Source organism: Canis lupus, chromosome 15, assembly GCF_011100685.1.
Source record: "Canis lupus familiaris isolate Mischka breed German Shepherd chromosome 15, alternate assembly UU_Cfam_GSD_1.0, whole genome shotgun sequence".
NCBI classification, from domain to species: Eukaryota; Metazoa; Chordata; class Mammalia; order Carnivora; family Canidae; genus Canis; species Canis lupus.
This window is the reverse complement of record NC_049236.1, coordinates 19,786,138-19,801,072: the sequence shown is the minus strand read 5'-3', so window position 1 is coordinate 19,801,072 and position 14,935 is coordinate 19,786,138. Positions and strand designations below refer to the sequence as shown.

The following is a 14,935-nucleotide window of genomic DNA, read 5'->3' as shown; positions in this document are numbered from 1 at the left end:
TCAGGGTAAATAAAGAGAAATCCCCACCTGGTAACATCGTCATGAAACTACAGAAAACCAGAAACAGAGAAAAATCTTAAAAGCAGAAGGAAGGGGAAAAAAAAAAGCCTTCTAAGGCACAATATCTAGAATGATTTTTCAATAGTAACAGAAGCCAGAAAACAGACGAATCATATTTTCAATGAGTAAAACACAAAAATAAAATGAACAAAACTGCCAATTTAGATTTCTATACCATGTGAAAATCTTTTCACAAATGAAGATGAAATAAAAACATTTTACGACAAAAAACAAAAAAGAAAGAATTAAGATATCAGTAGACCCATATTGAAGGCAGAAGGAAGGTTAGACATACAAGAATAAAAAAGGAACAAATAAAATGGAGATATGCTCTCTGGAAGAAATGATTCAGAGTTCAATGCTTAGTAATTTATTTAGTATTCAAAGGGACGAATTCTTTTACCTAGCATTAATATCCTAGTTGTCCCTGGATTCTGTATGCTGTACTTAACTGCACGTCTGCAACTAGTTTATTTCAGATTCATGTCTTCATCTAAAGAATTTATGTCAAAACTGTCAGAGAATATTAAACTAGATTTACTAAGACATCTTCTTATCACCCTGACTCTTGCTTATCTAACTACCTCTTATTAATACTAAGCAAGCAGATTAGCAATAAGTAATAAAAATCATTTATACTTAGTATGCACTCATACTATGCATACTAAGTATGCAGTATACAGTATGCATGAATATTTAAAACAGATTATTACCTATTATCTTTGTAATCCCTCTTTTCTAGCTTTTCCCTATAGAATTTACATTTAGAATGTGAGCTGCAAGTTACATTATTGAAACCCTGATTCCAACTTTTATTAGCTGCATGTCATTGGTAACATATTTCATCTATTTATGCATCAAATTTCACATCAAGAGAACAGTAATTATTGTGTTCACTCAGGGTTATTTTAAGAACTAAGATTAAAGGAAATATACATGGAAAAGCACTCGGCACATCACCTTGTACAAATGAGCATCAATATATGTTAAAAAAACAATTTTCAGGAAAAAGGTACATAAAATCTACATTTTAAAAGCAATGAATTTTAGAAATTGCTAATTTTCATAATTACTTATAATAATTTTATAATAAATAATTACTTTAAAATGCAGAAAACACATACTTGACTAAATCTATTCTGTTATTGATGGCAGCCCAATGGAGGAGTGTAACATTTTCTTTGTCTGGTTGCCGTACATCATAACCCGCTTCCACCAATTCTCGGCAGCGTTCGTATATTCCGTATCTTAAAAAGAAAGAAAATATGAGATTGTTACTACTTTTGACAAAAAATTTAACCCCCAAAGTAACATGTCTACAAGAAAATAATGCTCCATTTTGATACCTGGAAATTAAAATGGACTTCTCAAGGTAAAATGTTACTTTAAAAATATCAACATTCCGCTCCTTTCACGAAGATGGCACCGAAGACGAAGAAGGAAGCCCCTGCCCCTCCGAAAGCCGAAGCCAAAGCAAAGGCTTTGAAAGCTAAGAAAGCGGTGCTGAAAGGTGTGCACAGTCACAAAAAAAAAGAAGATCTGCACGTCACCTACATTCTGACAACCCAAGACCCTGCGTCTCTGAAGGCAGCCCAAATATCTTCGAAGAGCGCCGCCAGGAGAAACAAGCTTGATCACTACGCCATCAAGTTCCCCTTAACTACTGAGTCAGCCATGAAGAAAATAGAAGACAACAACACTGTTCACTGTGGATGTCAAGGCCAATAAGCACCAAATCAAACAGGCTGCGAAGAAGCTCTAGGACATTGATGTGGCCAAGGTCAGCACCTTGATCAGGCCTGATGGAGGAAGAAAGCATATGTTCGACTGGCTCCTATGATGCTTTGGATGTTGCCAACAAAATTGGGATCATCTAAACTGAGTCCAGCTGGCTATGAATCTAAATATAATTTTATAATTTATAATTTTTTTTATAATTTTTTTTTACCATAAAAAAATATATCAACATTCCAGTGCGCCTGGGTAGTTTAGTCAGTTAAGCGTCTGCCTTTGGCTCTGGTCATGATCCTGCGGTACTGGGATCAAGCCCCTCTCCCTCTGCACCTTCCCCGGCTCATGCTGTATCTCCCCCTTGCTCAATCTCAAATAAATACATAAAATCTTTTTTTAAAAAAATCAATATTCCAACAGCTCTTACTAATCCCATTAGTAAAACTTTTAGTTTTAAATGTCTCATCTACAAGTATGCAATATCTCATCACTTGGAAGAGAAAAGGATACCAGAAATAAAATGGCTAATGATTGCTTGTTTTTACTAATATCACCATTTATTCCACAAAACATTTAAAGATTTTTATAACAAATGCAATTATGTTAAAAAATATTAAATCACAAAAAAAATAACAAAGTGCTTATCAATGATTTATAAGAACAAAAAGAAGAAAGGATGCTTCCCAACCTCAGTATTCTTTGTTTACAAATTTAGCTTTGATATTCCTGAGAGCAAATAAAGAAGAATGTGTGGAGATGGGAAGCAGGACTGGTGGAAGAAGAGTCCTATGCATTTAAGCCAATCAGAGAGAAGAGAAAGTATACTGAGAGAGTTCTAGGAAAGATGATTTTATCTGATAAAGAAGAATGGCATTTGTGGCAAGCCTGATCCTTTCCTCCCTCCTTCAGCTTTCAATCACTGTGTGGCCATATAAAATTCTTAAACTTTTTATTATGGAAAATTTCAAGCATAAGCAAAAATGGAAAGAACAGTACAGGGACGCCTGGGTGGCTCAGCGGTTAAGTGTCTGCCTTAGGCTCAGGGCGTGATCCTGGGGTCCCAGGATTGAGTCCCACATCGAGCTCCCTGCATGGCGCCTGCTTCTCCCTCTGCCTGTGTCTCTGCCTCTTTCTCTGTGTCTCTCATGAATAAATAAAGTCTTAAAAAAAAAAAAAGAAAGAAAGAAAGAACAGTACAATAAACCACCAAGAATCCATCATGGAGCCTCAAAAACCATCAATTTTATTCTAAACAAAATATCAGGTCCTTGGAAATATGAGACACAAAAGCAAATTTAAATGAGCTTTGAGTATATTTGTAATTTCCCAGAGTGGTCTCCAAGATGGAGAAGGCACACCACAGGGTGAGGCTGGGGGACATAATGGGACATTCGAAGTAAATATTAAAACATCTACCTATATTCATGGGGTAGTTAATAAATCAAGCTTCAGGGCAGCCGGGGTGGCCCAGCGGTTTAGCACCACCTTCAGCCCAGGTGTGATCCTGGAGACCCGGGATCAAGTCCCATGTCGGGCTCCCTGCATGGAGCCTGCTTCTCCCTCTGCCCGTGTCTCTGCCTCTGCCTCTGTGTGTGTGTGTGTGTGTGTGTGTGTGTCTCATAAATAAATAAATAAGTAAAATCTTAAAAAAAAAAAAAAGTAAATCAAGCTTCACTAATATTTAACACAGCCTTCACACTGCTGCCCTCTCTGGCTCTGTACTACGTGTGTACACATGCACACACACATGCACAAGGTAATCAACCTGGGAAGAGCAAGAATTCCACAATCCACAGGAGATGACAGTGGTACCTTAAGTTCTTTGTTCTTTTTCAGAAATCTGCCTACATGTGCCTAGTTAAGTGAACTAGACACACATTAAAAAGCAGAATCTACCTCATACTTTAAATAAGTGATAAGTGACAACAAAAATCATTTTTTTAAATTAATGTATATATGTAGGTAATCTCTACACCCAACATGGGGCTTCAACTCACACCCCCAAGATTAAGAGTTACACACTTCTCTAAGCCAGTCAGGTGCCCCGAAAATCTTTTTAACCATGCAAAGAAATGAACTGCATTTTCCCTTTAACAAAAAAGAAAAGTATTTCAAAGTTACTAGCTTTTGTGGGGGCAGGGGCTGGTAAATGAATGCACAGTACGCTATCAATCATATACTTTTTTTTTTTTTTAAAGATTTTATTTATTGATTTGACAGAGAGAGAGCACGTGAGCACGAGTCAGGTAGAGGTAGAAGGAGACTCACCACTGAGTGTGGAGCCTGATGTGGGGGTTCAATCCCAGGATCCTGGGATCATGACCTGAGCCAAAGGCAGATGCTTAACTGACTGAGCCACCCAGGAGCCCCATCCATATATTCTTAAAATGGGTAAAGACAGTCTGTTCCCCTTCAAGGCAAAAGCAGTATTTTAAACACAGAAAGTAACTACTTCTACTTCAGAAAAAAACTTGCTGTAAAGAGAATATTTTTTAAAAATTGTATGTTTGGAAATGTTTGCATCATTATATATACAGAATCTGAAAGACCTAAATATATCACCTATAAAAACCTCATGCGGATGCACTAAAATATTTTGAAATAATTTTGTTAACAAGTGTAAATCCATTTATTTTAATTATGAAAATGCCAAAACTTGAATAGTTTGCAAGAACTGTCATTTAAAAATGGATATTTAGCAAGGGAAACAAAGGCAAAAATTAACTACTGGGACTTCATCAAGATAAAAATCTTTTGCACAGCAAAGGAAAAACAGTCAACAAAACCAAAAGACAACCTACAGAATGGGAGATGTTTGCAAATGACATAGATAAAAGGCTAGTATCCAAAATCTATAAAGAACTTATCAAACTCAACAATGGCAGGGACATCTGGAGGGCTCAGTGCTTGAGTGTCTGACTTGGGCCCAGGTTGTGACCCTGTGATCCTGGGGTACTGGGACTGAGTCCCTCATCGGGCTCCCCACAGGGAGTCTGCTTCTCCCTCTGCCTTTCTCTGTGTCTCTGATGAATAAATAAACACACTATTAAGAAAAAAAAAAAAGAAGTGGGTAGAAGACATGGACATTTCTTCAAAGAAGAAATACAAATGGCCAAAAGACACATGAGAAAATGCTCAACATCACTCGGCATAGGGAAATACAAATCAAAACCACAATGAGATACCACCTCACACCAGTCAGAATGACTAAAATGAACAAGTTAGGAAACAACAGATGTTGGCAAAGATGTGGAGGAAGGGGAACCCTCTTACACTGTGGGTAGGAATGCAAGCTGATGCAGCCACTCTGAACAACAGTGTTAAGGTTCCTCAAAAAGTTGAAAACAGAGCTACCCTATGACCCAGCAATTGCACTACTGGGTATTTACCTTCAAGATACAAATGTATTGATCCAAAGGGACCCTTGCATCCCAATGTTCATAGCAGCAATGCCCACAATAGCCAAACTATGGAAGGAGCCCAGATGTCCATGGACAGATGAATGGATAAAGATGTGGTACAAGGGAATACTACTTACCCATCAAAAAAAAATATGAAATTTTGCCATTTGCAAAGATGTGGATGGAACTAGAGGATATTATGCTAAGCAAAATAAATCAATCACAGAAAGACAATTACAGGATTTCACTCACATGTGGAAATTAAGAAACAAAACAAAGGATCATAGGAGAAGAGAGGAAAAAATAAAATAAGACAAAATCAGAGAGCGAGACAAACCATAAGAGACTCTTAATCATAGGAAACAAACTGAGGGTCACTAGAGGGGAAGGGAGGAGGGAATGGGGTAACTGGATGATGAACATTAAGGAGGGCATGTGATATAATGAGCACTGGGTGTTACATAAGGCTGATGATCATAACCAATAATAAATACATTATGTGTTAATTAACTGAATTTAAACAAAATTTTTAAAAAATAAAAATTAAGAAAAACATGGAGGGATCCCTGGGTGGCGCAGTGGTTTGGCGCCTGCCTTTGGCCCAGGGCGCGATCCTGGAGACCTGGGATCGAATCCCACATCAGCCTCCCGGTGCATTGAGCCTGCTTCTCCCTCTGCCTGTGTCTCTGCCCCTCTCTCTCTCTCTCTCTCTCTCTCTGTGACTATCATAAAAAAAAAAAAAGAAAAGAAAAACATGGTATTTACAAGGTAAAGTTCAGTAAAATATTTGCCTAGTGAGTAATACTGAAAAAGTAATTACTATGACTTAGTAAATACAGTATATGCTGTAATTCTTCCTTAAGGGAATTACGTATCTTTCTGAGGTTATCTTTTTTCCAGGAAAAAAAAAAAAAAAAAAAGATCATTATAACAAAGTATCCAAGTAAAATAAATTTAGGATCAGATTTCTACATCATTATTGGGATCCCTGGGTGGCACAGCGGTTTAGCGCCTGCCTTTGGCCCAGGGCGCGATCCTGGAGACCCGGGATCAAATCCCACGTCGGGCTCCCGGTGCATGGAGCCTGCTTCTCCCTCTGCCTATGTCTCTGCCTCTCTCTCTCTCTCTCTCTCTCTCTGTGTGACTATCATAAATAAATTTAAAAAAAAATTTTTTTTTAAAGATTTCTACATCATTATAATATGAAATGCTAAACCATCTAAAATAATAATGAGAAGCATATTTAATTACACTACTCTCACTATAAATAAGATTTATGAAAGACATTAAAGACCTAAAGAAATATATACATCAATTTCCCCCAGATTGGTCTACAAATTCAATGAAATTCTAATTAAAATCACAAATGAGTATCTTATGAACTTCTCAAGTAGAGCCTAAAATTCATTTGTGAGAGTAAAAGGCTAAAAATAGCTAAGACAACTGTGCAGACCAAGAAACGATTAAAACAATTTGGTACAATGTGGAAACAAATGAAAAAGAGTATAGAGAAATGGACCAGAGTGATGTCAGCATCAAAGTAGAATAAGACATCTATCGTTCTGTCCCCCTTCCAACAACAGTAATTTGGGATCTAGTCATGGACAAAAGTGCCTCTGTGGGAGTTGTCGGATCCAGTACCACACTTGAAGGGAGCTGAGAAGTCTCACCCACCCATGTGTTGGGTAACAGATATACAGACAGATCCAACCATGGATCTTGCAGTGGCCCATAAACTGGCTCCAGTCCTTCTTGACAGGGTTCTGGAAACCCTGGATGATGCTATCTTAGACAACAACCCACAGATGAGAGAACCTCTGTGCAAGTCCAGGTTTCCAGAGGACAAGTTCCTATCACATTGTTGCAGGAAAAAAAAATACGAGTTTTGACACCCTGGAAAGGAGTACTGAATGGTGAGCTGCATGACTGGGGGGTGCAAAGGGGTGGAGGAGAGTAGCAAGACAGGACTCCGGAGGGCACCAAGAGGACACAGATACCATTCACTTCTTTTGGACTCCACCGAAATACATAAAAAACTTTTACAAATCAATCACAAAAAGACAAAAGAACCCAAAATGGGTAGAGGATTTAAAATGGCAGTTTGCACAGGAATAAACTTAAATGGCTAATAAACACAGGAAATATATTCAACACCATTTGTAATCAGAGAAAGACAATCAAAACAAACAAAAAAAAAACATTTCACAACTCTTAAACTGACAGTTGTTGGGGCCCCTGGGTAGTTCAGCAGTTGAGCGTCTGCATTTGGTTCAGGGCGTGATCCTGGATCCTGGGTCAGGGGATGGAGTCCCACATCGGGCTGCCCGCACGGAGCCTGCTTCTCCCTCTGCCTGTCTCTGCCTCTCTCTCTCTCTGGGTCTCTCATGAATAAATAAATAAAATCTTGGGGAAAAAAACAAAAACAAACAAAAAACCCTGACAATTGTTAGTGTGACAAAACTAGGATTTAGCAAGAAGTAATCAAAGAATTCATTCCGTGCAGGTGCAAGTACAAACTGGCACAGACACTTTGGAAATCAATTTGGCAATAGTTGGTAAAGATGAGGGAACATAATGTAGAAGCCAGAAATTCCACTTGAGTTATCTACCCTAGAAGTACTTGTATACACAGGAAAAAGGACATTCATTGATGCAATGTTTGCAATTTAAAAAGTACTACAGAAACTATTTTAAGTGTCCCTCAGCAAGGAATGAGAATAATACAGAGCAGGGACGCCTGAGGTAGCTCAGTGGTTGAGCATCTGCCTTCGGCTCAGGGCTCAGGGCATGATTCAGGGGATCGAGTCAAGTTGTCGTCCCGTCCTGTCCCGTGTCCGTCGTCGTCGTCGTCGTCCCCCCCCCCCCCCCCCCCCCCCCCCGCATTGGGCTCCCTGCAGGGTGCCTGCTTCTCCTCTGTCTGTGTCCCTGCCTCTCTCTCCATGTGTCTCATGAATAAATAAAATATTAAAAAAAAAAAAAAGAATGCAAGGCAGTTGAACAATGAGGCCCTTATTTACCAACACTAATAAATCACAAAAGCTATGTTTTTTTTATTAAAAAAAAATAAACAAGCTGTAAAGTATATGCAGAGTAGAACACAATTTATATAAATTTTAGGCATATATTACAATGGCATATTTTGTTTATAGATGTTTGTCGAAATAAATGTACAGGAATGAGAATGATTCACAGCAGTTTCAAGAGAAGTTTCCTTGGGGAGAAGAGAGTAGTAGCACACTGAGCAACCTGTAGCAATTACAGCAAAATGTTAGTAGCATCTGCTTAATCTGACAGTTATGTTCTTCTCTATACCTTACCAAAGAATTGAGATGTTTCACAATTTAAATAAGTGTTTTCAAAGGTAGAAATTACAGACAGCATAGATATTTTTCAAGAAATAGAACAGTTACAAGAGTATGTGAAGGATAAAGTGGTTGTTTTTTTCTTAATATGATAGATACTGGAGTCTATTTGCTGATGGAAATGATGCATATGGGTGAAACAGATAAATCAAAAATGAGAGAAAGGAGATATCAAAAGGAGCAGTTTCAAAAGGAAAGATGAACGTAACACAGCAGAATTTGCTAAGAGTAGGCCGCACGATGTACTCTGATTTTCGACTATATAACTAACATTCAAGATGTGCTTTGATTTTCAACTATATAACATTCAGGAAAGTACAGTGACATCACTGAACTAAGAAACTTCGAAAGTTTGTCTCTCCACCAAAGTAAAGAAAAAACTGGCATTAAGTGTCAACAGTCAACTTCTTCAGAACTCTGGACATTAATAAAAGGCTATCAGCAATCCAAGGAGCATTCAGTCAAAAAGAACAATGAGCTTCATTAAGAACAGAGAACTTTGTGGTACTTTAACATTTCAATCCTAGCCTCTCTGCTCCCCAGCAGCCTTGAAAAAATGTTTGTATTCCTGGTACTAGCATCACCAGCTAGACCCCAAGACCTAACTAACCTCCTACTGCCCACTCACTGACCTCTGTCCCACATTTCTTCCTTAAGCTCTTCTTTCCAGCTATCTCTTAACTCCCGCAAATGGAAGCCAAAAGCACCCCTCAAGGGATAGCAATGGCCCTCACAAGACCTCCAGCTGGCCCAGGCCATCCACACCAGTTTGATTCCAAGCCCCAAAGTGCACCTGTACAGACGGACCATGGAGTAACCTCTAGAATGACTGACAATTACCTTGACTCACTGTAACACTAAAATCTCTGCCCAAGAAGGAGCACAGGTCTCATCTACATAACATACAATGTATGTCAGGCATGTTTCCTTTTTCTTAAGGCGAGTGTGCAAACCCATGCCCGCATCTACATGTGATGGCAAGAATCCCTTTTTAAAATATTCATCTTAACCCTAAATAAAAGGAATCCATCCACCCTTGCTCAGGGAGTCACAGCTTTGCAAGTTATTCCCCATGACCTCCTCACTTGCTGCAAATAACATTTACTTTGTAGGACAACTCCACCGGGGTACCTGTGACCCACCAAGGAGTGAACTCACAATGGTTCGGTTACACCAGTACCTGGAGTGAGAACAGGGAGAGGGTTCTCTCAAAGCCTCAGTCCAAAAGAGAAGTCATTATTTGACCTGCCTGGTGGTTCCCAACAAGACTCCACTCGAAAGGCTTATCTATGGAACCTCACCTAAACTCATGAAAAGCTTCTCCCTGGGGGCCTATTTGTGAAATATTTTAATACCACAGCTGCTTGAGAGAATAGATGACAGTTGGGTCAAACAGGAGACAAATCAAAAAGCTTAAAAGCGGAAGCTGAGGAAAAGATATCCATGGGGCCTGAAAAGCTCTGACAGATCCCTGGGGATCTAGAAGGCCCTTCACCAGCATAAGGTGGTGTGCACGTGTTCAACAAAGACCTCGGAAGGCCCTAAGCTCTTAGTCTGACTGACCTTGAGGTTCTGGGCAAGCAAAAAGCACTTAAGAAGTTTCTGTCCAATCATTTACTGACCACTAACTAACTGAGCAGAGACCTCAGTGGCCATACATGACAAAGACACAGACTTTACAGAATTAGTTTAGAAATGGTACAAATAACAAAAAACCCCAAGAGAATCTAATATAAGAACTATCACCTCAGGGGCTTCCGGGTGGCTCAGTTGGTTAAGCATCTGCTTTTGGCTCAGGTCATGATCTCCTGTCCTGGGATCGAGCCCCACATTGGGATCCCTGCTCAGTGGGGGGCCTGCTTCTCCCAATCCCTCCCCTTCAGTGCTCTCTCTCCCCCTCTCTCAAATAAAATCTTAAAACAAACAAAAACTATCACCCCATAGAATCTGAATAGTCCAGTTTTCAACAAAAAAAAATTATAAGAGATGCAAAGGAACAAGAAACTGTAACTCACTCAGGATGGGGGAGCAATTAACAGAAACGGTCCCTGAGGCGGCCCAGACATTGGACTGACTAGACAAAGACTTTATATCAGCTATGTTAAATTTATACAAGGAGCATGTATGAGAACAATGTATCAAATAGAGAATTATCAATAAAGATAAATAAATACATGTGCTCATATTTCACAAGAAATACTATGTCCAAGAAGATAATGATTACAACGTAAAACTTACTGTGTTGCTTTGACTATGTCCCATGTGCTGTAATCATCAATATGAGTTTTCCGTCCAAGAGGTTCACCATATCCATGGTTATAATGGCTTTGGGGTTTGATTTCCTGTTAAAGAGTAAATCACACAAAGGCAAAAGTTAAGAAGAAAGGTACAGAAAACATTTCAATATTTTACTACCACTTTTGCACTGTTTGAAAAATGTTCACTATTGAAATGATTAGTTTTATCTTATTCTAAAGATGCAGAGAAAAAGCATGTTTAATAGATCTACCCCTTGTGCATACTCTTAAAACAGAAAGCTGTGAACCTAGAAGTTAGTGACAAATTTGCAACTGAAACTCATCTTTAGCTCCATAGAACTCTTACTTCATCAAATCAATTCTCATTCTCTCAGACCAATTTTTTTTTTTTAATTCCAGCATAACCGCTGCCTCTAACACTCTTTTTTATTTTAAATTTGAGTACAGGTGACATGCAACAAACATTACACTAGTTTCAGGTATACAACACAGCCATTCAACAACACTCTAACACCTAACACTTTAAAACCTTCATCACATGCCAAATAAACTCTAAAGTGGTAAAGAAACAAACCAATGGAAATTATTCTTCTATTATTTTTGGATACTATCTTTCCTTAAACTCCTTTATGCTGAGGGCTTGTTAAACATCTACCATTAAGTGAGTAAGGAACAACAGGTCAGTTCTGATAAAATATAAGTCTGCTTAAATACTTCTAAATAGGCCAACACTCTTAATTTTAAACAGTTTTACAGAATATTACAACCATTCAAAGCTTGTACGCTATACATAATTTTCTACTTAAAATACAAAATTTGAGCTTTGCGCAGGGGCAGTATCGTAGCCAATGAGGTTTATCCGAGGCGCGATTATTGCTAATTGAAAATACAAAATTTGTTATGCATAGCTTCCTCAATATAACACAACACTAAGATACAATTATCTTTTATATGACAACAGAAAACTGAACATGTTTGGCCTGCTATCCAGAAAGCACAATATGGTGTACTGCATCCTCAAGTCAGGATATGATAGAACCAACATTAAGTTTAAGAGGTTGCCAAAAAATTCAGTAATTAGATAAAAAGTGCCCAAGTGTCCATCAATAGATGAATGGGTAAAGAAGACGTGGTATGGAACATCAGTCATAAAAAAAATGAAATCTTGCCATTTGAAGCAACATGGATGGATATACGGTATATTACTAAGCAAAATAAGTCAGAGAAAGACAAGTATCATATGATTTCACTCATATGTATAATTTAAGAAACAAAGAAAAAGAGACAAACCAAAAAAAAAAAAAAAAAAAACCAAAACCAGACTGTTACTATAGAGAAAAACAGATGGCTGGAGGAAGCAATGGGTGAAATAGATAAAGGGATTACAAAGTACACTTATCACGATGACCAGTGTATGTATAAAGTTGCTGAATCACTATATTGTATACCTGAAACTAATATATATATGTTAACGTATATACAGGAATTTTTAAATACATATTTTAATAGATTATGTTTTAAAAATCAAAGCCAATGCAAGAAAAAGAAATTCCCAAACGTCAACCTTTTAAATATAGACAGCAACAACAGTATTGCTGATTTTTCCTTTTGCACCAGGCTCCACTGTGGTCCGGACAGTCACTTGCCCTCCAGAACTTTACAATCCAGAGTGGAAGGACAAAGTAGGTAAGAAACCTAAGTCAAATACTGGAAGCAAGAACCTCGCAATAAGAAATTAAAACCTAAATAAAGACAATGTAAGATCTAAAAAGTAATAACTTTAAAACCTATTTCAAAAAAAAAAAAAAAAAAACCTATTTCAATATGAAAATCTGTTAAGGCAAATTACTATTCTTATTTACTTTTACAGGCAAAAATAATATTCACAAAATAAAAAATAAATCTCTTTTTAAGGCTTACTATCCTAATGCTTCCAGGGACTTTAATTCCATTTTTATCCCCAGAAACCTCATTTATTATACAAAATGATTAAATTATACTCTTAGTTTCTCCACAGAAACTGCAAAAAAATCACTTTTTTCTTCCAGTTACATTTTTATATTAAATCTGTTTTATCCATCTACAAGGTTTTGTTTTTACTTTTTAGTAAAAGAAACTTGATTTTTAAAAGATAACTTAAAAATATCCCTACAGTAATTCCAGAGAGGTAAAGTTATTCCCACTAAAAGGCAGAAGTAATGATGTTAAAGCGAATCTCCAACCTGTTTCATTTCCAAAAAAACAAATTTTGTAATATGGATTTCAAATTATTTTTCTCGCTTTTAACCTGGAAACTGAACTGTAGAACTAGTACCTCATCACTGTGACGAATGACAACACTATCAAGATAATCACTATTAATCACTAGGCCTAGGAATAAACATTTTTTTTAATTTCAAAAAAACACAAAAAATATACTGTGTTCATGTCAATAAGTGTATCTTCAATAAACGTACAATTTTTAATTACAAATTTGCTATTACATATCAGATACATTTTCAACACATATTTAATTATACTTTTAAATTGTATAATTTTTCGATTTAAATGGGGACCAAGAAACAATTTAATTGATACTTGCCAAGAAATTAGTATTACTTTAAAAATACATATGTAGACCACTGTAACTTTTAAGAATGTGGTAAATCCATTAGAAGCAGCTTGGTGTAACAGAAAAAGTCCTTGACTGAGAGGCTCCTGAATTCAAAGTCTGCCACTTTCTTATCTAGGCTACACCCAGTGAGGCAATTCACTACTATAGGATTCGGGTCCTTCATCTGTAAAAAGAGAAGGATGAATAAGATAAGGACACAGATCCTCTGAAGTGCCTCAAGGACCAACAACAGGGTGTCAAGAGCTCCAAGGCTTAAGCCCCACTCTCAATTCATTCACTTCTTAAACAAAGCCCTTTGTTACTTACCCGGTCTTTAGATACTGAGGTTTTATATTAATATTCCTTTAATGGGGGGGGTGCAAGGGGGAGGAACAAGATGCAGCTGTTTTAAAAGAGTTCAAAAACTACTAGATTACAAATCCTCCAAGATGCCTTCTAAGATTAACATAAAATGATTTTCTATACTAAAGAAATGGCAGCCATAGGAAGATCCTTAAAGCAGCTAGTTAACAGCCAAAGTTTTTGTTTTGTTTTTAAAGTAGCTCTACCCTCAACATGGAGCCCAAGGCAGGGCTTGATCTCCTAACGTTGAGAACAAGACCTGAACTGAGATCAAGAGTCAGATGCTTAATGGACTGAGCCATCCAGGCGTCCCAACAACCAAAGGATTTTACAGCTCAATAGTTGAAGTGAACTGAAGGAAGGAGAAGACACCTCCAAACTCTAATGCTGAAGTAACAGACGAGAATGAGAAGAGCTGGGATCCCGAGCAGCTGCAGGCTGCTGCAGTCACACAGCAGGTGGACGCAAACGCTGGCTTTGTACATCAAGATGGTAGATGTCATAAACATGTTTATTCAAATGCCCGGGTGGAATATAACCAATCAACTAGTTGCCAGGTGTCTGTGTGCAATCTAGTTAACTTTTTTAGAATGCTAGACCTATTAAATCTTTAGTTACATTCATTTTTATTTTTAAAAAAAGGGAAGCAGCACTAACTAAAGAATCCTCTATGGCCCAGAGCTTACGTTTATTAACAACTAAATACAGATGTCTTATAAGTGCTCTAGCAGAAAAGGTTCTCTAAAAATTGATTTGATAGAAGAGTATATTTGAAAGAATAAATGTGCAAAGAGTAAATTAGGAATATTCAGGAAAAAAAGAGTAAGGGAAGAGATTTGCCCTACCACTGAAGGAAACAAAAGCAAAATAGGAGTGATGCAGTAATAAACAGGGCAACGGAAGAGAGCTTGAAGAATGAGAATCAGAATTGGGCGGGGGGGGGGGGGGGCTGGGTGGCTCAGTGGTTAAGCATCTGCCTTTGGTTCAGGTTTCGATCTGGGGTCCTAGGATCAAGCCCCTCATAGGGCTCCCCGTAGGGATCCTGCTTTTCCCTCTGCCTGTTTCTACCTCTTTGTCTCTCATGAATAAATAAATTTTAAAAAAAAAAGAATCAGGAGGGAAAGATGTATTATTCAATATATGGTATAAATGAACAATTGCTAGCCA

General features: G+C 37.7%; 1 protein-coding gene and 1 pseudogene across 5 annotated transcripts in view; one reads left to right on the top strand and one right to left on the bottom strand.

Moving 5' to 3' along the window:
• ZDHHC17 (zinc finger DHHC-type palmitoyltransferase 17) overlaps positions 1-14,935 on the bottom strand; it is a 143,404-nt gene that overhangs the window by 106,064 nt on the left and 22,405 nt on the right. For all 5 annotated transcript variants that reach the window (XR_005370377.1, XM_038558507.1, XM_038558510.1 and 2 more), the window contains exons 2-3: positions 10,793-10,896; positions 1,185-1,307 (exon numbers count right to left, since the gene is read on the bottom strand). Coding sequence is in view for 4 of the 5 variants with exons in the window: in XM_038558507.1 (XP_038414435.1) it covers positions 1,185-1,307; positions 10,793-10,896 (227 nt within the window). In the remaining variant the exon portion in view is untranslated. The remainder of the gene's footprint in view (positions 1-1,184; positions 1,308-10,792; positions 10,897-14,935) is intronic.
• LOC119869445 lies at positions 11,632-11,808 on the top strand (annotated as a pseudogene).